General features: G+C 33.3%; 3 protein-coding genes across 5 annotated transcripts; 2 read left to right on the top strand and 1 right to left on the bottom strand.

The window, feature by feature from the left end:
- Positions 1–270: 270 nt before the first annotated feature.
- LOC130969468 (putative clathrin assembly protein At1g03050) lies at positions 271–2302 on the top strand. 2 transcript variants are annotated; one of them, XM_057895203.1, is made up of 3 exons: positions 271–873; positions 922–1076; positions 1161–2302. In XM_057895203.1, the coding sequence occupies exons 1-3, from the start codon at positions 359–361 to the stop codon at positions 2273–2275; spliced, it is 1785 nt and encodes a 594-aa protein (XP_057751186.1). In that variant the 5' UTR covers positions 271–358; the 3' UTR covers positions 2276–2302. The 2 variants fall into 2 exon arrangements, with proteins under 2 accessions (XP_057751186.1, XP_057751185.1); XM_057895202.1 differs by having other exon boundaries at positions 271–1076.
- Positions 2303–2932: 630 nt separating this feature from the next.
- On the bottom strand, positions 2933–4174 carry LOC130969469 (60S ribosomal protein L44). Its single transcript, XM_057895204.1, has 4 exons — positions 3919–4174; positions 3651–3830; positions 3272–3346; positions 2933–3169 (listed from the first exon to the last, which is right to left on the bottom strand). The coding sequence occupies exons 1-4, from the start codon at positions 3919–3921 to the stop codon at positions 3110–3112; spliced, it is 318 nt and encodes a 105-aa protein (XP_057751187.1). The 5' UTR covers positions 3922–4174; the 3' UTR covers positions 2933–3109.
- A 13878-nt stretch (positions 4175–18052) lies between these two features.
- Positions 18053–22201, top strand: LOC130965517 (mitochondrial arginine transporter BAC2). Of its 2 annotated transcripts, none has more exons than XM_057890274.1 (8): positions 18053–18225; positions 19024–19099; positions 19174–19290; positions 19374–19449; positions 19698–19793; positions 20134–20650; positions 20958–21093; positions 21664–22201. In XM_057890274.1, exons 3-8 carry the CDS (start codon positions 19174–19176, stop codon positions 21862–21864), a joined length of 1143 nt encoding a protein of 380 aa, XP_057746257.1. In that variant the 5' UTR covers positions 18053–18225; positions 19024–19099; the 3' UTR covers positions 21865–22201. The 2 variants fall into 2 exon arrangements, with proteins under 2 accessions (XP_057746257.1, XP_057746258.1); XM_057890275.1 differs by having other exon boundaries at positions 18063–18225; positions 19034–19099.
- The last annotated feature ends 3235 nt before the right edge of the window (positions 22202–25436 follow it).

Raw genomic sequence — 25436 nt, 5'->3', positions numbered from 1 at the left:
AGGTGAAGGTGGCGTTGAAAAGGTCAACGGGTGAAGAAAGGGAAATGCATATTCATTATTATTTGGATTCCACATTTTAATGCTAACAAAACGGAGAAAGCTTTTCTAATTTGAGGCAAGTCCTGATGTTTGGACCCAAGCATGAACACAGAGAGAGAGAGGCAAAGGGAAAGGAAAGGAAAGGAAAGGAAAGGAAAGGAAAGGAAGAGGGAGAGGGTAGACTATCTTTGTTTCTATCCTCTTCTCTTTTCTTTTGTTCCCCTTGAGAGCTTAATAGTTTGAAGAAAAAGAAGCATCTTGTCCTGGTTCTCTCAACCTCCAGAAGCAGTTGGAGGTTGATGACAGATTAATCATCAAAATGGGTCCAAGCAAATTGAGAAGAGCCATTGGAGCAGTTAAGGATAAGACAAGCATAGGGCTAGCAAAGGTGGGAAGCAGCAGCTCACTGGGGGATCTTGAAGTGGCAATTGTGAAGGCAACAAGGCATGATGAGTACCCTGCTGAAGAGAAGCACGTTAGGGAGATCCTGAGCTTAACATGTTACTCGAGGGCCTACGTTAGTGCCTGCGTTAGCACCATCTCCAAGCGTCTAAGCAAGACAAAAAGTTGGACGGTTGCTTTGAAATCCCTCATTCTCATTCAAAGGCTACTATCAGATGGAGATCCTGCTTATGAGCAAGAAATATTCTTCTCAACTAGGCGCGGCACTCGCCTTCTCAACATGTCTGATTTCAGGGACAGGTCCTATTCTAGTTCTTGGGATTTCTCTGCATTTGTGCGCACCTACGCCTTGTATCTTGATGAAAGGCTTGAGTACAAGATGCAGAACAGGCGCGGAAGGCGCAGCAGGTTTGGTTTTGATGAAGATGATGAGCAAAGACAAAGAGATAAAGACAGAGACAGAGAAAAATATATATACAGAGATAAAGATAAAGATAAAGATAAAGACAAAGATCTTGATATTGAAGTGAGTACAAAAGCCACACCTTTGAATGATTTTAGGACCGAGCTACTATTTTCCAAGATGCAGCATTTGCAGTTGCTTCTTGAACGCTTTATAGCTTGCCGTCCCACAGGTTTGTAGTAGCATAGAACAAACAAATTCACATGATCTTATTTATTCCCTTAGTTGGTTCTTATTGTTGTTTTCAACATGGCAGGAGTGGCAAAGACCCATCGTATTGTCATAGTGGCTCTGTATCCTATTGTGAAGGAGAGCTTTCAAATATATCATGATATGACAGAGATCATGAGCATCTTAATCGATCGTTTTGCCGAAGAGATGGAGGTACAAGAATGCAGCAAAGTTTATGATGTTTTCTGCCGCGTTGGAAAGCAGTACGACGAGCTAGACATGTTCTATACCTGGTCCAAGTCCATAGGCATTGGGCGCGCAATCGAGTATCCGGATTTAGAGAAGGTAACAGCCAAGAAGCTGGAGCTCATGGATAACTACATCAGAGAGAAGTCCAGAATGGCCAAATGTAGAAAACTAGAACAACAAGAACGTCAAAGTGAAGATGAAAAAGCAGAGGAACCTGAACCACAGGAGGATATGAATGCAATTAAGGCACTGCCGCCGCCAGAAGAAGTAAAGGAGGAGCCAGTAGAAGAAACAAAGGAAGCAGAGCCGAAGAATGAAGAGCCAGAGCAAACAGAGGGGGATCTATTGAATCTAGGAGATGATACAGTGACAACTCATGAATATGGGGACAAACTAGCCTTGGCATTGTTTGATGGGGCTGCACCAGCAACAAATAGTGACACCAAAGCTCTTCCATGGCACGCTTTTGATGATTCAGCAGATTGGGAAACAGCATTGGTTCAATCAGCAAGCAACTTGTCCAACCAGAAGCCATCACTTGGGGGAGGCTTTGACACCTTGTTGTTGGATGGTATGTACCAACATGGAGCTGCATATTCAGCCATGCAAGGACCAGGTTATGGGGTAAGTGGCAGCAATAGTAGCGTCGCACTAGGCTCGGCTGGAAGACCTGCCATGCTAGCATTGCCGGCACCACCATCTCGGGCAGGTGGTTTGAGTTCGTTTGGTGCAGACCCTTTTGCAGCTTCATTGGCTGTGGCACCTCCACACTACGTTCAAATGTCAGAGATTGAAAAGAAACAGAGGTTGTTGATGGAGGAGCAACTAATGTGGCAGCAATATGCAAACCGTGGGATGCAGATGCAGGGACAAGCTGCATACCCAAATGTACAAGCTAACAATACGTACATGGGAGGGTATCAACAGAACTATTGGGGCTATTCTCATTAAAGAGAAATTTTTAAATCCTACAAAGGAAACCACATTCTTCCTCCACATGAATCTTATACAAATGATTCATTTTGAAAAAGAAAAAATGTGAAAAGTAATAGAAATCCACTTGAATAAAAGATGGAAATGAAATGTGGAGTGAGAGTCTTTCGCTTCACGGAAGGTGAAATCACTAAATTAGAAACATTGCTTCATTAGTTTGGACATACCTCATCACTGTCCCTTTCTTCGTTGTTTCATTGTTAGTGTCTTGCAACTGGTTTAACCCCGCACGAGTGTATTGAGTTGTCTTAAGTACTCTTATAGAATGCTAACTAGAATCACAATCAATGAATCAACGATATTCAACCACTCGGAAATGATCAACTGTCTACACGATATAGTTTTCTCCAAGGCCACGGTGGAGTGAATTGATTCTATGAAGCAGCATTTCTTTTTTTTATTTCGTTTTTCTCTTTTGGGAGTGGTTGTTGCTGTGTGTGATAGAAAGGAAGCAACATTTGTTACAGCCTTATATCAAATCAAACATTTATTCTCATCATTTATCTGCTAAGCACCTTATGCATTATGCAGATTTAGAAAGTATACCATCAAAATACGGCCATGCATCGCGTACCACATAGAATAGCCCAGAAAAAATACAAATGTACGGCCAAGTAAACAAAGGAGACTAGTCATTGATATTAGAATACTTCTCAAACGCAACGTACAAAAGTTAAGTATAGCTAACAGATATTCAGACTTTAAGAACTTAACACTGGCAAAAAGAAAATGCTGCAAATAGCAAAGGATAAAAAACAAAATAAGATGAAACAGCAAACTGGAGCAATGAAATTAGAAGAGGGAAGTTCCTTTTCCCTTCTTGTCACCACCAATCTCAAAGTGTTTGCATCTCTGCAAAAAAGAAACATGGAGGAAAACCATTAGGTACTACTACTCTACGCAGCCCAAAGCCAAGAAGACAATGGTGAAAGCAACAAGACCACATGTCAATACCTTAATAGGATGCTGGGAGACATGTTTGCAGCCCTGGCATTGAAGCCTCAACACAATTTTCTTGGTGGTCTTGGCCTATTTTTAACACAACATAAATCAACAATCTAAGTAACAGCTCAATTACAAATCAACTTTAACGAGTATCACAACAATTGACCAATACCTAAGGAGATTAATAATCTATTCCTCTAAATTACATCACCTAACTGATATCTATCCTACAGACAAAAAAAAGGATCTAAAAAAGCATGATCTTTTAGGACTATTTAGACCACCAAAACCCCCTTCCCTCCTCAATTTTTTCTCTAGGATTGAACCCTAAAGTCTAGGACAGGCTACCCTGCAAGTAATGAAAAAAGGTGATAAGGATTAAACTTACCTTTTTGTGGAAGACGGGCTTGGTCTGGCCACCATAACCGGATTGCTTGCGGTCATAACGGCGCTTACCCTGAGCGGCGATGCTATCCTTGCCCTTCTTGTATTGGGTAACCTTGTGAAGAGTGTGCTTCCTGCACTCCTTGCTCTTGCAGTACGTCTTCTTTGTCTTCGGAACGTTCACCTACACATATCGATCAATTCACTGAAAATTAACGAAACCAATTCAAAATTGAACAATTTAAGGGCTCAGAAAGGAAGAAGAGGTCTACCATGGTAGCGGCGGTGGTGAAGCTGTTGCAGGGGATCGTAACACCTGTGTGGAGCTCTGCACCTGCGAAAATTGGAAGCGAAGAACGGTGCTTGGGTTTTATTGGCTTTGGGAATTAGGGTTAAAGGGTTCTATCGCAGGTTGGGCTTTAACTGGGTAAGAGAGATGAACTGTGGCCCATTAACACCAATTGGATTCTCTATTTTCTTTTAGGTGTCGTATCAGAGTGACTCTTTTCGAGGTACAATTTAGAGAGAAACATTTCCTGAACCAAGAAAAAAAATATTTCAAGCAACAAAAACAGCCATCTCTTTAGTTACGGGTCTACCTCAAATCTATTTATCTATTAATAATTTATATTAAAACAGAATATAAAATAATTACTAGATGCATTCTTAACCTTCTTAAGAGATATCATATCTTGGAAATGAGGTGCTGATCTTCGGTTGATTTTGACAGATGCAAATACAGTAGCAGACATTATGGCAATGAGGACTTTTTCTCCCCAAGTGGAGCTTCCGTTGCCTTGAAAAAAATTTGAGAGTAGTATTCAGCAGGACTGCCTTTCTTAAGCAATTTCTTATTTTTTTCTCGTTCTTAATTTTTGTTTATTTTCTTTTAAGTCACCAAAAAAAAAACCTTTTTATTTTCTATCATAATACCACGTAAAATTTAGTGACTCTAGATTTATTTTTAGAACTTTTACTTTTCTTACTTCAACTATAATAAAAAAAAAAAAACAAAAAAAACTATAAAAATATCATAAAATCTCCCGTTAAAATTATAAAAGTTACGAAGAATAAAATTCAATGTAAATCAATGTAATAATTTCACTTTAAACTCCTATTAAATTTTTAATTAAAAGATTCAATTTACAATTACTATATTCACAAAAAAAATATAAATCCGAACCAAACTAAATTAATTATAATTTATTTAGTTTGATTTTAATTTTACCTTAAACCTGAACCAACCCGACCCGTACTCATTCCTATTTTATATTGATCTTAAGATCACATTACAAGAAAAAAATAATTCTTAAGATACCACTAAAATGATCAAATATTACAAACAAAAAATTTAAAATTAAATGTATAAATTCTTTTAAGATTTCACAAAGTTAGAATAATCAATTTACTTTAAATATAATTAAAAATAACATAATTATATATTATGTAATAAGATATTACAACGACGGTCATTTTAGCGGTCATAAATAACAAAGAACAATATAAATGTATGTACAGTTAAATACATGTTTTTTTGTAGTGTTATTTTATTTTATTCTTTTTTCTTAAAGAAAAATATAAAAGATAGCTTTCAGATTCATTCTTAGTTTTTTTAACATGATGTCATGTCAGTTTAAGTGACTTTAAATTCATTTTTAATCTCATTGATTTCTGTCTTCTATCTTTATATTATATTTTAAGATTCTTATTATAAGATTCTTTTTAACTTTAACTTTTCATATTCTCTTATACTTTATTTTTATCTAAGTTAAATATTATTTTTAATGTTAATATTAATTTCATTTTAATAAATATAAATTTGATTAACATCTAATTTCTTCTCTTCTCCTTTCGTATTCATTCCTCATTTTTATATTTACTATATAAATCAATATTCATTTCAGACATTTTCTTTATCTCCTCACATAAACTCGTACCTCTTTCTCTTCCTCTTCCTTCCTCTCCATTCTTACTAATTTTTTGCACAGCTAAAATTTGGTTGATGAACACAATTTTTTTTTAAATTTGTTAAACATATGTATTAGATCATTGTGTAATTATATTTATTATTTTTTTTATTTCTTTGTATAATTGTATTCATAATAAATTATATATATTGTATTTGTCGCATATATATATATATATATATATATATATATATATATATATATATATATCACTTCTTCTTTTTTTTAATAATTTATATTTTTTAAATATCTTTTAGTTGTAATAATATTATTAAAAATACTTGTTATGATTCATGAAAATTAAAATTAAAAAATTAAATATCCTTTTTAATTATTGAAATATTGATAATATTAATACTTATATTTCATCTAATAGTTTTATCATTATATTATAGTATTTAATAATATTTTTATTAATATTAATAATAATATTTTAATAGTATTCAATTAATAGGACTAAAAGTATAAGAAAATTGTCTTATAAAGAATGAAAGTTTTAAGATAAATCACTCATGAATTGGCTCCTAACTTTTATGAATATCAATTCAAGAACAAGGTAGTAAGTAAAATATAAATCTATCTATCTATTAGTAATATATTAAAACAGAATTTAAAATAGTCTCTACATATATTTGTAGTCTTCTAATTTTTTACTATTATGCTATGTCAGTTTAAATGACTAATTAGTACATGTTATTTAATTAAATTACCTTTTAATCTTTTTATTTTTTTTATTTAAAATACTTTTGTAGTCCGAACCGAACACATACTTATGGTGAAACAACTCTATAGTACTGAGTGAATGAAACATAATCTAGTGTATTAAATTAAATTCAAACTCCTTTATGCTTACCGAACCGAACAGTTACTCACAGTGAAAGAATTGTATAATACTTAGTGAACGAAACATAATACATTATACAAAAGTAAATTCAAAACACCTTTGTCTATAATTTATATATTATCAATTCAATTCAATTCAATTCAATTCAGAGTAAAAAATACCTACGTCCATTCAATTCAATTCAAATAAAATTAACAATCGTATTCCATTCAATTCGATTCAAAATTGAACAATCCAAACCTCATTAGCATGATTCGTTTTAGAAGAATAAACCAGATCGTTCTCATTCAACTGATTTAAAGTTGAATCATTCATTGATTCCATTCAAAATTGTGAATCAAAGAAGAAAACGAAGAAGAAAAAAACGCGAATAGAGGAGAACGACGAAGCTTATTAGGTTGAAGAAGAAGAAGAAGAAGAAGAAGAAGAAGAAGAAGAAGAATAACTAAAATGCGAGAAGAGAACAAGGTTTACGTTGAAAAAGGTTTATCACACAACAAAAAGTTTACGTTATATGAGGTACGTGTATAACAAACGACTGAGAGAGGGGGGAACGCGCATGTGGAGGAAGTTATTTGGATATCTTGGATGAAAAAATTACATGGATGTAGAGCTTTTCTAATATATTTTTAGTACTTGCTATGGTGTCTATATATAATTATTTAACTTACTAAAAGAAGATAAAAAATTAATATTTAATTTTAATTTTTAAATATTTAAAATTTATTATAAAAATAAATTTAGTAAATTTGACACTAAATTAATAGACACAAAAAAATTACCAATATTTTTTTTGACATTGAAAAGTGTAATACATTTATATGGTAATTTAACGAATTCTTTAAAATTGGATTTTTAGTTCTTATAATTTTTTTTAAAAATTCAAAATTATTCAAAATGTAAATAACTATTTCTACTCACGAAAGATTTAAGTGCTCACAAATCTAATCATGAAAAAAAAAATTAATGTTGTACCTATGAAAGATAGATTCTAATTAATAAGACTAAATAAAACATAAAAAACTATTCAAAATTCTCAAATTATTCTTTCTTAACCAACTTCAATTTCACAACCTCTCTCCTTTTTTTTTTTTTTACCACCACACTCACCTTCAACTTGACAAGCCCAACTTCATGGTCCTCCATCAACTCACCCACCATTTCTCCTACCTTCTACTCCGGTAATGCCCTCATTGTCTGATTTGGCGCCAACGCTAGCCCATCGACTCTAAAGCCTTTCTTCGCTTCCTATCCTTCATGTCTCCATCTCCTCAACGGCTCCGGTGCCACTATTTGGGGGTATTGCCTGACGCCTCCTCCGTAACAAGACCGTGGCAATTTGCTAATTACAAATGGAAGCTGCACCCATTTTATAGCACATGTTTGACCACCCCACTGATATATTTGTTCTCTCTCAGAATTTCAATTTTTGGCAAAATTTTGAGATTTGATTCTTACTCTTTTATCCTTCATAATAATGAGAATTTAATCCTATATTAAAACAGTAGCATACTATATTAGAATCAGAATTTTAAATTTCTTTATGAATGTTTTGCGCATCCTTATTTTAGAATCAACTATTTTTGGCACACTGACAAAAAAAAATGGACTCAACAGAATTTATTAGTGGTGTCAAAAGTGATGTTTCGGTAACGATAAAAAAAAAGAAAGAATCCTGATAGGGAGACAATGAGGTATCTATACAATATGTACAATGGGTTGTTTATTTGGCCCAATATATATTAATAATGTAAATTAAACATCATTATCCCCAATTTTTAGTTGTTTTTGTGATATCTACCGGGTCTATTTTTAAAACCCTTACCCGACCCTAGACCCAGTGAAATCACACCAAATTAGCTCTTAAAGTGTTCGGGACCGGGCCGGGTCTTCGGGTCGGGCCGGACCATGCACACCCCTACCCTTCATCACCTACCATTACCTACCCTCCAAAAAATCTCATTGTTTGTTCCGTAGAAAAATCCCCTTTCTCCGCTGCCCTATCGTGTGTGTAGCAACCTACTTCCTATCGCTCTGTTTCTGCGCAATGTGTAGCCTTAGTTCCTGCCGACCGGAACTATCGTGCTCCGCCTCCTCGCGCCAATGCCCTCGCTGGAAGAATCTTCGTCACTCCTCACGCGATCGAACATCTGTGACCTACAATTGTCAGCGTCGCCGACGTGAGTTGCAGCCCCGAACCTCGCGCTCGCATCATCCCAGCGCTACTGCGTGCCTGGATCTTGTTGAATTACTTGAAGAATAAACATCCGCGAAAACTGAGAAAGTGAACATCCAAATATAAATCATAACCAGCAATCATCGTCTACAACTAAGCATCCAAGAATAACCATCCACGTTCACAAAGAAAGTGAACATCCGGCGACAGGAAGAAGACACAAATCGACTGTGATGGAGGCTCTGGACGTCCGGGTTGCTGCGGTGCTGCGAGCTCGACTCACACAATATGGGCGTCCTCCCTACATACGGTGGCCTATGTAGACGACGGCGCCAGTAGAAAAAGTGTCAGCACGATGTTCGACGGCGATTGGTAACTGTGGCAGCACTGTACCGGTTTTTGCTTCAAGAAGAGAGTGGAAGAAGAGTTTACACCTTATTAAGAAAGGGAGATAATCCTTATTTGATTCTGATGGGAATCATGATTTGATTCAAATTTTAAATGAGAAATTACTCAAAATTAATTAATTGTCATAACTACTCAAAATTAATTAATTGCCATAACTAACGAAAATCATGATTTGATTCAATTTTAAATTGGAAACTATTCAAAATTAATTAATTGCCTCTAATTTTAATTTAATCTGATTGTACATATTGTATAAAACATATATTGGCTCCTCATACGTTTCCAAAAAGAAAAAAGTTTGTGAGATTAGGTGGAAACGATGGAAAAATATTAGAAAGGATAATTTAAAAATTCTTAATAATTTTTTAAATTTTATTTAATTTTATCAATTAAAATTTATCTTTTAAAAATATAATAATAATTTAATTTTTTCATTAATAAATTTCTTAATGCATACATCTTTTATGATTAAAAATAATTATTTACCTGATATTCAGAACAATGGCATAGTTTAATGAACCCATAAGCATAACTAAGAAAGTTTCATGCATCTCATTTCAGTTGCTTATTATCTTTAGCTAAGAAAAAGTGGTGCAGATAAAATGTGCTTCACCGCGTGCTTCACCTAAATCTCATTTTTGATGAAGAACGCCCGAGTCAAGTCAAACTGTCTCTTCAGTCTATCAAATACATGTCACTCAATACATTCAAAAGATATAAGTGAAACTGTGATATTTCAAATAGTCAAATGCTGACAGATGTCAGGAAAAATCACATCTAGATCGATCCAACCAATTGCATAAGTCTCCCAAACAAACTGTACATATTATGCAGGTAAAAAAAAATTACACATCGAATAATAATACGGCTAAACGAAAATAACTACTTATTTACTACAATAAATATGTCCTTCTTGCAGATCATCAAATGCTCTCCTAAAGTGAGCAACGCTACAAAATCTATAGGGCTGATTCTCACGATCCCAATTACGCCACCTGACATCAGATAATTCGTTAATTAAGATTTATCAATCAAATTTAAAATACACTTTTTCAAAGCATGTAGTAATTAAATTTACCTGTTTGCAATCGGAAAGAGTTGATGATTGCTAGGAAGCGGCGCAATAAATGGTAGACGGATCCAAGCCCAAGTAAGCAAAAGTGTCAGTGGACCATCAATCTCCTTATAGTCGACACGAGTTGTCCTACACAACGCTCTGTACAGGTGTGCCAGGCATGCCGATCCCCAACTAAACTGTATGATCCCAGCAAAGTTACGGAATAGCGGCAGAAACTTTTAGTGCACTCCTGCCCCAGGCTTATCTGCAAATATAACGGTCCCAAACAATAACATTATGTGGCACTTCACGTACCTCTAAATCTAAATATCATCAACCAACACTAAACGATCCTTCAATCCTCGAAACCACGTCAACTTGATAAAACTTTTCCTACAGCCTGCCTTCCTAGGTGCAACACCAAACTGATCCAAGCATTCAGCCTCTAACGCCTCATAACTACTAAGTGTCAGTCTTGTGACTGGCAAACCATTCATCGGAAGACCAAGAATGATCGCCACGTTCTCTAGCATTACAGCACACTCACTAATCGAAAAATGGAATGTATGAGTCTCAGGGCATCATCTCTCGGTCAGAGCATTAACCAATGCCGACTGACATTGAACAACTCCAATCTGTGAAACGTGATAAAAACCGGTGTCCCGTAAATGTCCCTCTACTATTTGATTGTACGAATCCGGCAGCAAGTAGTGGTCACATTGCAACATCCGTAAACCCTACAAAACATAACATAGACCACATTAAACAAATGTAACTTTTTTTAATTAACAAATTAAATTTAACAAAATAATAATAATAATAATAATAATAATAATAATAATTAATTTCTTTATTATCACACACGTATACAAAACAATTTATAATAATTAATTTATTAGATCACACGTATAATAATCTTAATAATCACTACAATAAATTTATTAATAACAATTAGTATTAATTATTTTATTATCATACCTACACATCTTAATAAAAATTATTACTATACTAATCTTTAACATTATCTCTATAATTAATTTATTATTATTTATATATAAAATTATCACTATTATTTTAATTAAATCAAAATATTTAAAAATTATTACTACACTAATAATATTATCACCATAATAAGTAATTAATCTCTAAAATTATAACTATTTTAAAAAATCAAAATATTTAAAAATATTACTACACTAATTTCTAACATTATCACTATACTACTAATCTTTAACATTATCACTATTATTTTAATTAAATTAAAATATTTAAAAATAAAAACTTACATAATTAAGATGATCAAGATAATTAGTAATATAAAGCTTCGGATGATTGACGTTTTTTATTCTTCTTCTTTTTGACATTGTTAAAGGTTAGCGGTCAATGTTTTTTTTTTTTCAAACTGATTATGTATCAATGGAGACTGAAAGTGAAGGTGAGGTGAGGGCGGTGAGTTCTAGTCTGGGGCTGGCAGAATGAGCCTCTCCATGAGGCTGGTACGGAGTGGATTGTTGTCCACTGTCAGGGTGCTACACGTGTAAAGGTATGTGTATTACTCTATGACTTTGTAACCGAACAAAGACAATTCCGGTGTTGTATACAAATTATTATTCTCCCCCAACACATGGTGCATTGTATAAATAATAAAGGTTGAGATGCCAATTTCAAAATATTTGTATATATCAGTTTTTGGGCTTTATGGACTAAACTATTTGTTTGTTTTTTTTTTTTTAATGCAGGCCTTGGAATTTTATAACTCCCCTTAATGCAGACCATTATTTTGGTGGCCTTTTTTGATGTCCCTTCTTCTTCTCATGAAGAGAAAGTGCCAAGCTACAGTGTTAAATAACAGCAATAATAATACTAATGCTAATAGCAGGTAATATAGTTTTGAGTACTTTTAATTACTATTAAAAATGTAATTACAAATTCTTATTTCACATAATTAAAATCCAATGACTACGAATTGTATTAAAAATTGAATAAAAGTACAACAACTGATAAAATAGTTAAATGCTAATATAATTAAGTTATTAATATTTATAAAATTATTATTTGAAAAAATAAAATTAAAAAAATTTAAATCAAAAAAATTTATTGTAGAAGATTAGTCGGTAACAATGTAATAGTTGGATTTGTTTTCAGTAAAATTGTTGTAGGAGTGTGATTATATTTATGTGCTGAAACTATTTTGAACATGTAATAGTTGGGTAGCACTTTCAATTTTCTGAAATTTTAATATTTTTTGAAAATGGAAATTTTTTTTGGACTGATGTTTTCATTTACTTAAAATAATAAATTTACTATGACTCTATTATTTTTTTGGACAAACTATGACTCTATTATTTATTCAGTAAAAACATATTGGGCTAGTTTCTATGAGGTCCATTCGGTCCACTAATATTTGTAAAACAAAAAGGGGGTACTTTATATAAAAAAAATTGTTTAGGATATTTGTATAAATATTATTTTTAATAAAAAAATAAAACAAAAACCAAAACAACCTAAAAACCGTGTCAGATGGTACCAGCCTCATGGGGAGGCTCATTCTGCCAGCCCCAGGCTAGAACTCACCGGTGAGGGCAGGGTTTGGAAAAGAACAAAAGTGAAATGAAGGGGCTATTCTGAGATGGTGTGTATACAAGCAATGACACGAGTTGATACATGTTTGACACGTGGCCGAAAACACAAATTGAATAATCGGATTTATATACCTGTCCAGCCTCTTATCGAACCGTCCCATTACTATTCTTCAAATCGAAATGTCCAATTTCTTAATCCAACCGTGACAGTGAAGTCTCCTGCACTCCCATAAAAACGTGTTAAAAGTAAATCATGGTTTGTGCTTTTGCGTTTTGCCACGTTAACTTGACCTAATAGTCCCCGTATTTAAATATCATAACCAATTAATCACTGAAATTCATGGCATTATTTTTGGATTGCATTTGTGCCGAACTTCGGCGAATTTCTAAAATGGAGAGAACTAGGGTTATCCGTGATCACATTAAAAAGTTCGCGATTAGGGAATAGCATCTCCAGAGTTGAGAAGAAACACAAGCAAATACTTGAATTAATTAAAGAAAAAAACTGAGACTATCACATCATATCATTTAAAAGTGGCCACAGTAGTCATAAAGAGGTAGTAAAGATGGGGACTAGAGAGCGCTAGGGATTGAAAATTGATTGAGCTAGATAACCCTTTGAATAGTCCAGATTTCATTGCCTTTGGTGAGAGAAGGGTCCCCTCTCAAGGTTATCTGCTTCCCCGCCACCTCAACCTGGACCAACCCATGATCCATTAGCATCCCACCAAGATCCGAAACCCAGTCCGAACCTAACACAATGTCTCCACTTTCTGCAAGATCAACCACGAAGAAATCACGTTTTATTTCCATTTTCGTCCCCTGGACCTTAACCGTTAAGCCCTTGCACACCCCTCCATTATTCGCCATTTTTCCATCCACGGAGACGAACCGCTCACGGGTTACCGTCGTCGGGAGCCTCAGCTCCTTCACCACCCTCTTCGCGATGAAGCTGTCAGTAGATCCAGTAGACAACACCATCACCACTCTTCTCCCCTCGATCTTCCCCCAGAACCTCATCATCGCACCCTTCGGGTTCCGGCACCTCGCTTCTGCCACTTCCGACAGGTCCATCAGATCAGAGAGTGATTCCGCCTCGAAGGAGCTTAGCTCCGCCTTCACATCCTCCCTAAGCCCGTTTACGAAGACCGACCTCAAAACGACGTCGCTCAGCTTCTCGAAGACGTCGCGGTATTCCTTAACAGTGCCAGTTTGACGGAGGTTGAGTAACACACCGAATAATTTCTCGGCGGCCTCCGTCTGGAAAGGGCGCTCCCCCGCCTTTGTTCCGCTACCTGCACCTTTCTCTTTCTTTCTCTCCATGGCAATGCCAGTGGTGAGTGAAATTTTCTGTATTCTGGGTTTTGTCGTTTTGATAATTTGCACGAGTGAAGTATCAACCCGGCCCCTGTCCATTTTCAAGAATGACAACGCGACCCCTCAAAATAAAATTGATCCACTTCGGTCCCTGTCCCATGATTCCGTCACACAACGCGGTCCCTGTGGGTATTTTTCCGTCAACTCTGAACGGAAAATGCTGACGTGTCACGTTCAGAAATGGACAGGGGTCTAATTGTCTCTAAATTTAAATTGGTTAGGGGTTTATTTGTCCTTATAATTTTTTAAACAATATTTTTTTAGATTTTTTTATTTATTGTATTAATATTTTTTTCAATAAATTATTAAATATATGGTATAATAAGTACAAACTAATTAATAAATTATTCAAATTTAAAAATATCATTTATTATGAAACTAAATAAACTATTCTCAAATATAATTTTTAAATACATAAATAATAAACATTAAAATTCAGTTAATACATTAATAATAATACTCTATGATATACTATTAGTATTATGATCTAGATAATTTTTTACAATAAAGTGAAAACTAATGAACACATTACTTGATATATAGTAAAATATTTTTGAGTAATAACAAATTTAATTTTTTATCTCTTTAAACTAAATTAATAATTTTATTTAATATCTTTGTACTAAAATACATTATGAACAAGCTACTAATACTAAATGAAATAATTAAAATATATAACCTTTAATGAAATAATTAAATACTAATTGAAATAATTCTATTTTTTATCTCTTTAATTGAATTTTAATATACTTAAAATTTTAATTAATCTATATTATTCTTATTGATAAATTTTTATCAATCTATAATCTTATGATCATATGTATTATTAATAGATTAATAATATTATTGATACCTTAAATTTGTTGAGTTTATAAATGGTCTCCACCATATATATATATATATATATATATATATATATATATATATATATATATATATATATATATATATATATATACTTCATTTAGTATTAGTAGTTTACTCATAGTGTATTTTAGTATAAAGATATCAAATAGATTATTAATTTAGTTTAAAGAGATAAAAAAATAAATTTGTTATTACTCAAAAATATTTTACTATATATCAAGTAATGTGTTCATTAGTTTTCATTTTATTGTAAAAAATTATCTAGATCATAATACTAATAGTATATCATAGAGTATTATTATTAATGTATTAACTGAATTTTAATGTTTATTATTTATGTATTTAAAAATTATATTTGAGAATAATTTATTTAGTTTCATAATAAATGATATTTTTAAATTTGAATAATTTATTAATTAGTTTGTACTTATTATACCATATATTTAATAATTTATTGAAAAAAATATTAATACAATAAATAAAAAAAATTAAAAAATATTGTTTAAAAAATTATAAGGACAAATAAACCCCTAACCAATTTAAATTTAGAGACAATTAGATCCCTGTCCATTTCTAAACGTGACACGTCAGCATTTTCCGTTCAGAGTTGACGGAAAAATACCCACAGGGACCGCGTTGTGTGACGGAATCATGGGACAGGGACCGAAGTGGATCGATTTTATTTTGAGGGGTCGCGTTGTCATTCTTGAAAATGGACAGGGGCCGGGTTGGTACTTCACTCTAATTTGCACACTCTTTAACTTCCTTTCCTTCTTTTTAAAAAGGTTTTTGTGTAATACCCATTTTGCCCATGCTCAACTCACTATCTGCCAAGTATAATCGCATTATTCTCCTACAGGATGACCTATCACACCAACGTCTATATATTTTCCTTATCTTTTTCTCATGGCCCGTTTAATATTTCATTTCAAATTTGAGATTGCAGGAGGGGGAATGAATCCTCTCGATATTTTTTAAAGGAAAAGTACAAGAAATCAATGTATGTGTATGTTTTATATAATGTATATTATGGGGTTAAATTGAAATTAAAATTAAATTAGAGGCAATTAATTAATTTTAAGTAATTTTTAATTTAAAATTTAAATCGAATCATGATCTCGTTTGTTATGGAATTAAATTAAGATTACCTAATAAAATTAGAGGCAATTAATTAATTTTAAATAGTTTCCAATTTAAAATTTGAATTAAATCATGATTCCTGTCAGTTATGGAATCAAATTAGGTTGACCTCATTCTCTCAATACGGTATAAGCTTTTTCTCTCACTCTCTTCTCGAAGCAAAAGCCATACAGCGCCGCCATGGTTATCAGTCGCCGTCGGACATCGCACCGACACTCTTCCAACTGGCGCCGTCGTCCGCACAGGCCACCATACGTAAGGAGGACGTGCAGATTGTGTGAGTCGAGCTCGCGGCACTGTAGCAATTCAGACGTCCAGCGCCTTCGTCGCAGCCGGTTTGTACCTTCTTCCCGTCGCCGGATGTTTACTTTCTTCTCGTCGCCGGTTTGTACATGGTCATTTGGTTGGTAGCTAGTCCTTTTATAAAATAATTACGTTGTTATTTATACACGTTCACATTGGATGTTCGTTTTTGTATGATTTTGGATATTCACTTTCTCAGTTTTCATAGATGTTTATTCTTCGAGTAATTCAACAAGACCCAAGCAGCAGGGTGGCGCTGGGATGACTCGAGCACGGGGTTCGAGGCTGCATCTCACGTCGGCCACGCTGACAGTTGCAGGTCACGGATGTTCGACCGCATAAGGAGTGACGGAAGTTCTTCCGGCGAGGGCGTTGGCGCGAGGAGGCAGAGCGCGACAGTTCCGGAGGTTGCTGCGCACACAGCAAGGCAGCTGAACAAACAATGGAGTTTTTTGGGGTAGGACAACCGTAGGTGATGAAGGGTTAATGTCAAAGAATTTGGGGTAAATTGAGAGTAGATATCACAAAATTAAACAGACAACTAAAAATTAGGGATAATGGTATTTAATTTATATTATTAATACATATTGGGATAAATAAATAGCCTATTGTATATATTGTATAGATACCTCATTGTCTCTCTAGCGGGATTTTTTTTTAAAAGTAAAGTGTGATCTCTCACTATTAATTTTATAAGTGAGATAAGAAATAAATATGAGAAATAAAATAATAAAAATTAAAAATCATACTTTATATATTCAATTTTTTTTAACAATTGAGAGGATATTCGCTCCAGAATACTTGATTAGGATAGAAATAACACTTTTTAATTTGAATATGAAAACAAAAGTGGTGTTGGATTTGGATATATGGAATATAGGTGGTGCTTTTTAATTTTTCTATTTATGTATTCTGAATTTTTCAACTTTTTAAACACAAATTGGATACTTCCACAATTTTAAAAAACACCAAAAATTACTATGTTAAAATATATCACTTATTTTGCTTCTATATCAAAATTTTTTAGCCTAGAAATAATAGTTTAATTTAAATCTCGTAGTGATTTCATCAAGTCCTTTTGCATAAAGTTAATTGTGTAGGTTTTGGCCTTTCTGTGTTGGTGTGTTGTAAGTACTTTTTATGAGCTAATAGTCCTTCTCTGCTACTACTGATGTAAAGATGATAAAAACAACTTTTTAAAATTGTTTATTTGGTTACATTTAAAAAATGTGTTTTAAAAAATATATATTAATAATAAACGTATAAATAACGAATAAAATTAAAAATTTAAAAGGATAAATAATTATATTAATGGTTTTAACTAATATTAATTTAAATAACATTAAATTTCTTAAATCAATACAAATTTTCTTTTTTTAAAATTTTAAATTCACAATAAATTTTATTAAAAAATTTAAAAATAAATAAAAATTATTAGACTAAAAATAAAATCATTAGTAATAGAAATTAGTGAATTGAAATATAAATTTTTTAAAAATAAAAATATCAAAAGAATTATAAAAATTATAAATAAAAACTTGACTCATTAAATTTGCAAAATAAAAATATCAAAATGATAATAAAATAAAAAAATAATATTATAAAATTTATAAAAAATAAAATAATCTTTTAATAAAATTTTTATTTAAAAAATAAAAGCAGCTGTGCCTCATCTTCCCACCGCTAGTCGCTGTTCGCAACTGCTCCCTACTCCCTGTCAATGGCTGTCCTGCCTCCTCCGGCTGTGTTGAAGCTATTGTCTTGACTCCGTCGTGGCTCGCTTTTTCTGCCTCCGCCTCTGCTTCTGCGTGCGATGCCTTCTTTGTTTCTGGTGCTCTTCTTCTGACCTTGTCTGAATGTGCGTATTGCTTCTCTTCCATTGTCCAAACTGAGCTAGATTGTAGAGATGAACTTTTATTATTATTATTATTATTATTATTATTATTATTATTATTTGGTTATCGTATATGAATCTTTTTTATGCTAGTGTTATGAGTTGTGACTAAGGTTATGTGATTGCTGTTTATTATATATTAATTCGGATGATTGTATATTAATCTGTAATTGGTAATTGTTGTCAATTAGATTTTTTTGTTATAGTATATTAATCTATTTTGATGCTGGTGTTGTGAGGTATGACTAAGATTATGTGATTGATGTTTTATTGTATATTAATTTGTTTGATCTATTTTGATGTTAGTGTTGTGATTAAAATTATCTGTATTTTGATATTAGTGTTGGAATCAGTTGAAATTATAGTTAGATAGGTTCTATGAATTAATTAAGTGATGTACTAATGTGATACTATAGTTAGATGATAGACTATGTGCTGTTTAGGGGATTAAATTTTTTTTCCTATTAGTTATTTGTAGAAAAAAAAATTTTTTTGGTCAAAGTTATTTGTAGAATTGAAACTTGGTTGTTGTTAAAATGATAGTGAAGACATATTTCACTCCTAGAGAGACTATGTCATGGGTTACTTTCCGCATAAGCATTTTTAGTTTTGAGGTACCTGGATTTGCCAAATCTCCCTCCATAGCTCTTTTAAGTCATTGCTTGGAGCAGCCCTCTGTCACTCTGTGACATCTAAATATCTTATGCATGTATTCCTTTTGGAGTGAGTTATTTTTTTCATTTTGAACTTGGATTCATTTAGGACTTATCAGTCCATAAAACCGGAGTGAGAAAATCGGCCCGTTAAGAAAGCCCAAGAGAGTGGATCACCCACCAAGGTACCAACAATCATAAACCCTCGCTGATTCCTTTTGCCATTTTCTTTCTCACTTTTTTTCTCTTTGGTTTTCAGATGGATGACTTGTCCAAGAGCCAGATGTTTGTGATTCATGGTGTTGCTGCAGTTGGCTCTGTGGCTTTTGCTTCTGCTCTCACATATCCCCTCGACACCATGAAAGTCCTCACTCAGGTTCTTATCCTTTTGTTTATAATCCCCCATCCACTTTCATTTTTGAACTGCTTCAAACTGGCCTCTTTTCTTTTATATTCAAGGTTGCTTCTAGTTCCGGTAAACAATTGAATGCTGCCGAGCTCTTGCTTAGAATTCTCACTCTCTCTGGTCATTCAGGTAGGATATGCTGGATTTTTTATTTTAATGCTATGATGGGGTGTTCCATAAGTGAATCATAAGTTGATAGGAGAAGTAGTGGACCTTTTGCTGGAGCTAGATTGGGAATTGTGTAAGCTTAATAATAGACATCAGAATGCGAATGTTAAGTTCTCTATGGATGGATAATATGGGTGATATAACTGGTCAAGGCGCAAACTGAGCATACATCATAGCTCATATATCATGTTGTAATTGAGGCATTTCAGGTCTGTTTAGTGGTTATGGATCATTAGCACTTGGAAGGATTCTTGGTCTTGGAGCTCGATTTGGGGTCTATGAAATCATCACTGCCTTTTATAAGGGTAATTCCTATATTTTTTCTGCAAATCAATTGTGTGGTAAATAGCATTTTATGATTCAGCGTTTTAGGAAATACTCACATAAGAAACTAGTACTGCTTTGTTCCAAATGACTCTATGTCCCTCTTCATATCAATCATTAAAGATTGAAATTTTGGATGCGTAGCATTATGTTATTTCGAGAAACCCCTTGATTAGTTGACCTCGAGGAAATTGACTTGGGTTTTGAAAATTTAACAGTACCTTTTGGAGTTTGATATTTGTGAATTATATTTATATTGTCATTATTGTGACACGTTTTTCTTGGAGAATGATTTTGGTGCTCAATTACATTTTTGGGCAGATGGGCTGGAAGATAATTATGTCTCTGCTTCTGATGCTCTTTTGGCTGGAATGGTAGCTGGTGCTGTAGAGGCTTTGATAAACTCTCCGTTTGAACTTATCAAGCTTCGTGAACAGGTTTCCTCAGCTTCATACATTCCAAACTCTACTTTTGCTTTGGAAAAGGGAGCCCAACCACCTTTAATTTCAAGATTACTGAGTGGCTGTTATCCTGACAAGAGATCCTTGAACCAATATGTCGGTCTCATCTCTACCCTATCTACCAAAAATACTAATGTGACAAGTGCATTGCTGGAGTATCCTTGGATGATGACAGGATCTGGGAAGCCACCATCAGTTTGCAACGTCAGAAGGCCATCTGATATTATATCATTGGAAGGATGGGGCGCATTATGGAGAGGTCTTCGTTCGGGAATTGCTCGAGATTCTGTGTTTGGTGGTGTATTTTTCTCAGGCTGGCAGTTTCTGCATCAAGCAATGCTTGATTGGAAGGCTGTAGGGATGGATCCTCCTCCCAGGTTTATCTCTTGATCGTCAATAAAATTATTATTTTTAACACCTATTTTTTTTCTTGGTATTTTTTGTACTGCTAAGGTGATAGTTATGTTTGGTTTTATGAAAAATATCAGCTTTGTGAAAAATATTGATTTTGGAATTTACAACCTGCAGCTGATGGTATTTAAGTTATTGTCTTGATTCCTACTTTTAATTACTTCTAAATAGGTTTAGTTGATTTCACATTTAGGTTCAATGCATCTTTTTTTATTTTTGACTCCCAATTTAGTCTAGTTGCCCTTTTGTTCAAATGTGCTTCTCTTGACTCAGGTCAGATGAAGAAGTTGGTCCATTGTCTCCTTTATTTGTTAGTATTGCTGCTGGATTGTCAGCTTCAGTTGCTGCTGCGGCTTCTCATGCCTTTGATACTACAAGAACTAGATCACAGTGCACTGTGCTACCAAAGGTATGTTTTGCTTGTTATAGAAAATGTTTAAAATCTTGTGAATTATGAACTTCGTCTTTTGTTTACTCTTTAATAACATGTTGATGCATTAGCAGAAATCAGAACAAGCCATAAGTTGTTTGATTCTTTTCTGCATAGTGACTTTGGCACTTTCAATACTAATGAAGATATAGCAACAGCACAGGCACGGGAACCCACTACCTCCTAACCTTAGTACCAATGCTGACATGCCTCTCCCATTCCCTTAAGCACAACATAAATACTTGAAGTCTTGAACAATGTTCAAGTTCTGACTAGCTAAATTAAGCATGGCTCTGTACTCTTCTCTCTTCATGTTGTCATTAGTAACTCACTTGGATTGTTGTAATTTTTCATTCAGACTTGCAAAGACAAGCTTGTCACTACCACTGGCTGCTTATTTAAATAATTAGTAGGATGAATTAGGACATTTGGTTCTTTATAATGCCATGCCTAACATGGAAAAATATTTAGTTAAGTAAAATAAAATCTCCGTTTCATGGGTTTCCAAATTCCAACCAATCTGATAGTAGTTCACTTGTCGTGTTCCAGTATGTTTCAATGGAGAGAAGGCTCCTGAAGTGGAAACAGCCGGGAAACAAGTTTGAAAGATATACCGGGATCCATCCTTCTGACAGGAATCTATTGTTCCGTGGTCTTCGGTGGCGGATGGCTCGCTCTGGGCTTGCATCATTCATGATTGTAGGAAGTTATTTCTTCGCTGTTGATCATCTTGCTTCTAATTTGACTTGATTTCCTGTTAAAATGCCTAGTACTATTTCTTTCTTCCTAAGAATAACATGATCTGTGCCGCTGTGTACTAGTAAAGGGAAATAGAAGCAGATATTTCTTCATAATTACCATAGTTGAATAGGATATTGAAATAGTGAAATGAATTATTTACTTTGATGATCAACAGATTGAAAGAAAGAGAAAAAGACTGCATGTTGTTTACTGCACATAAAACTGATTCTTGTGAGTTGAGGGATTTGCATGTGGAACATGTTTTCCTTTCCAGATTTTGTACCTTTTCAATGACCGATAATCAAATAAGATTAAATGTATATTTTCCCCATGTATATGTGCTATTATACCCCGTAAATATAAATGTAAGATTATCTTTCCTAATTTTCTTTTTCACTTAATTTTGCCTCATTTTAAATAACTGATAAAAATGTTGACTTAATGCAATACATGTGTTGCACATTGTTACCATTTGTGTCATATTAGCATTTTGTGTTAATTAGATGGAGAAGCCAAATTGAAAAAATAAAAAAGAAATTAAATTGAAAATAAATACAATTAATGGACTAAAATTGCCTATTTGACAAAAATATAGGTTAAAGACATAACTTTATCTTATGATAAAATAACTAAACATAATTAGAATTAAAATATAATTTATTTTAAAATATTTTGATGAAGATAAATTAGTATTTATCAAGTGTTTTTAGTAGTTTAACTGATAACACTTGTGTACATGTATAATGCAAGGATCCCAAAACAATGGGGTGGTAAATACAAACTATGTATTTTCTTCCTGTCCCTTATATTTAAGTCACTAAAACAGACCATTAGGGGACAAAGTCCTCTTCCTTTTAGCACACTCAAATCTCACTGAGCATTTTCACCTCTAAGCAGCACCTTTTTCCCTGTTGATGAATCCTTTTATGTGTGGTTGACTTGTTTTGAACTTTTATGTTGACCTTGGATGGTTGCATGGATGGAGCAGTATAAATTAACTTCACTCAAAAGCTACATAGGTATTGGCCTCATAATCATTCAAGCCAATTTCACTTTTTGTCATTATTTAAAGAAACCCATCATCATACCTAAAAAACAAGCAACCCAAAGAAGCCAGCATGGCTGATACTGAGATTGATAGGTACATGTCAAGCACTCATCTTCCCCTTTATGTCCCATACACACACATAAATTTTGTTGCAAACAACTAATGCTTTATGAATAAGATGGAAAACTTTTGGTCCATTATATATATTGTGTATGTTCTCAAGACTTTGAACAATCATTCTGACTTCCATTTTGATTTTGGATTTTTCATCCGAATGGGGGGCTAGAATTCCTGTGTGGGATTAAAATGAAATCCATAAAGTATATAATTTTGAGTCCTAAGTAATGAGTTTTGGTGTTTTTGAAGTTGCCACCGAAAATCACACCTTTCTGTCAAGTCACATGTGGTATGTTAATAAGTAAGCACGAGTGAGATGATTAGGGGGCTCGGTGGTTACTAGCTTATTAAGCAATGAAATAGTTTTATTATTATATGAAGAATGGACTAATGAAGGGTAGCATGGCATGGGTATGGTTAGATAGGACAAAATCAATATATTTTTTGTGTTCACTTTTGAGTACTAAGTTGCAGCTTGCAGGTGTTGGATTCTATCCCAAGGTGTCAGAACTTGCATGTGACTTTTAAACAAATTAGGAACAAAAGTGAAAAGGCTATTCTGATTGAAATCTTGCTTTAGTATGACTTGGAAGACAAGGGTTATACTTGAATTGCAGCTTTTTTTAGTTATATTGTGACTCTCATTATCCCTAATTGTAAAAACCAAGTAAGAGTGGTGTGATCAATGATCTCTCAGTCAAATTTTCTAGGGAAATTAAACGACTTGTAGAGGAAGGCATTTCAATGCATTTGATCTCATAATTCATTCATATTGTTCCTTTACATGCAGGGCATGTCTTCTAGTTTAGGATGCTTTGGGTGGGAGTGATAGAAAAAGTTATTAGTTAATCTGAGGGAATTTGGACACTGTGAGAGTTAAATAATTTGCATCAGTTTGTGGATCATGTATTTTTTATCATCTATAGTATAAAGAAAAATACATGGTAAATTCTATTAAAAGAGGTAAGGATTTTTCAGTGAGACTGTTTTTCTTAGAATTTATATTCGATCAATCACACTGTTGGGATTGTAATTATTAGTTGATAGTCTGTAATTGATAGTGCTTATTTATGTTAATAATTAATGAGGCCATTTGACAATTATAGAAAAACAGAATTGACCTCTCTTTTTAAACAATTAAAAAAAAAAGCATATAGAATATTAGAAAATGCTAACTTGACAAGGATCATGACTTCACTGAGTAATGCAAGTAATAAAAGCTTATGACTATTCAAGCTATTAGTATATGTTAGTGGTGTCAGATTCCCATAATCTGTGAGAGATTATAACTTCTGTGATTATATATATAACCAAGTTCAAATTTTATAGAGAGTAATTTAGTTAGTTTGTTCTCTGAGCATGAGACTTTCAAATTTTATAGCAATATGTGATAGAAGTTTATTATGTGATTTGGTTTTGTTGGTGAAACATTTTTAGGGTCATGCTAAATATTAAGTCTTAGCATATCATTAATTAACCATATTTCATTTGACATATAGTGTGATCGATTCTACACATCAAACTACAACCCTCTTTATCTATCTTGGCTATAAAGATCGAATCTCATGAGTAAGGTGAGCATAATGGACTGGTATGGCACTCTTATTGTGATGATCATAATATATGCATATTATTATTATTATTATTATTAAATATAGTGCTAGTGTTGGTGCTTGAAAGCATGCGAATGCTTGCATCACACATGACTTGATGCTTCCCTAAGCAGGAATCCAAGTATGCAATAACAAAAAAAAAAAAAAAAATGAAATGTCCTTAGCATTGCGACACAAGACAACTAGCTACCAAATACCATCAATGTTATTGTGATCTATATGCTATGTTCACTTGCAACCTTCCATTACAGTGCTGAATGGGCTCCACAACCTTCTTCTATGTTTCAACTTTCTATGAATTCAAATCTTAATTCACTCAACAATCCTTGCACGTGAGAATTTCAATTGTATTTGGTTTGGATTTCATCATGTTACACTACATTGAACCAGGAAATTCCTATTCCGAGTAGAATTTTGCATTGAAATGAGACGGCCCTCTTGCTTTTGCATATCTTATATGGAATTTTAATTACAGATCAAATAATTACTACTGATATTAGTGGTTGACAATGGACACTTTTTGATTACTCGGCATGTAATTAACCACGTGTCAGCATCAAAATAAAGTAAGTAAGCAAGTAAGTTTCAATGGTATATTTGAAAGCATAACGTCACAATGCATATTGCTTGGCCATAAATTTCACCTAGCTAGTGCCCCAACTTCAAAGGTTGCTATAGAAAATCTTCTAGCTCTGGCAACTTAATTAAAACACTTTTTGATTGCAATTTCTGCAGCTACACTGCTAAAGCTAAATACAAAAAAAAAAAAAAAAAAACTTAACTACATTAAGTACTAACAAATT

The sequence above is a fragment of the Arachis stenosperma genome, chromosome 3 (assembly GCF_014773155.1).
Source record: "Arachis stenosperma cultivar V10309 chromosome 3, arast.V10309.gnm1.PFL2, whole genome shotgun sequence".
In the NCBI taxonomy this organism is placed as follows: Eukaryota; Viridiplantae; Streptophyta; class Magnoliopsida; order Fabales; family Fabaceae; genus Arachis; species Arachis stenosperma.
The sequence above is the reverse complement of the archived record's forward strand: the minus strand, read 5'-3'. Positions and strand labels throughout refer to the sequence as shown.

What these genes read in the sequence shown, in the direction of transcription:
- LOC130969468 (XM_057895202.1), top strand. Translation starts at nt 359, where the DNA reads ATGGGTCCAAGCAAATTGAGAAGAGCCATTGGAGCAGTTAAGGATAAG. An exon ending in TATAGCTTGCCGTCCCACAG is followed by an intron (nt 1,077 to 1,160) that starts GTTTGTAGTAGC and finishes TCAACATGGCAG; the next exon opens with GAGTGGCAAAGACCCATCGT.
- LOC130969469 (XM_057895204.1), bottom strand. An exon ending in AGCCCGTCTTCCACAAAAAG is followed by an intron (nt 3,347 to 3,650) that starts GTAAGTTTAATC and finishes TGTTAAAAATAG; the next exon opens with GCCAAGACCACCAAGAAAAT. An exon ending in TCTCCCAGCATCCTATTAAG is followed by an intron (nt 3,170 to 3,271) that starts GTATTGACATGT and finishes TCTTTTTTGCAG; the next exon opens with AGATGCAAACACTTTGAGAT.
- LOC130965517 (XM_057890274.1), top strand. Translation starts at nt 19,174, where the DNA reads ATGGATGACTTGTCCAAGAGCCAGATGTTTGTGATTCATGGTGTTGCT. An exon ending in CACTCTCTCTGGTCATTCAG is followed by an intron (nt 19,450 to 19,697) that starts GTAGGATATGCT and finishes GAGGCATTTCAG; the next exon opens with GTCTGTTTAGTGGTTATGGA. An exon ending in AGTGCACTGTGCTACCAAAG is followed by an intron (nt 21,094 to 21,663) that starts GTATGTTTTGCT and finishes GTCGTGTTCCAG; the next exon opens with TATGTTTCAATGGAGAGAAG.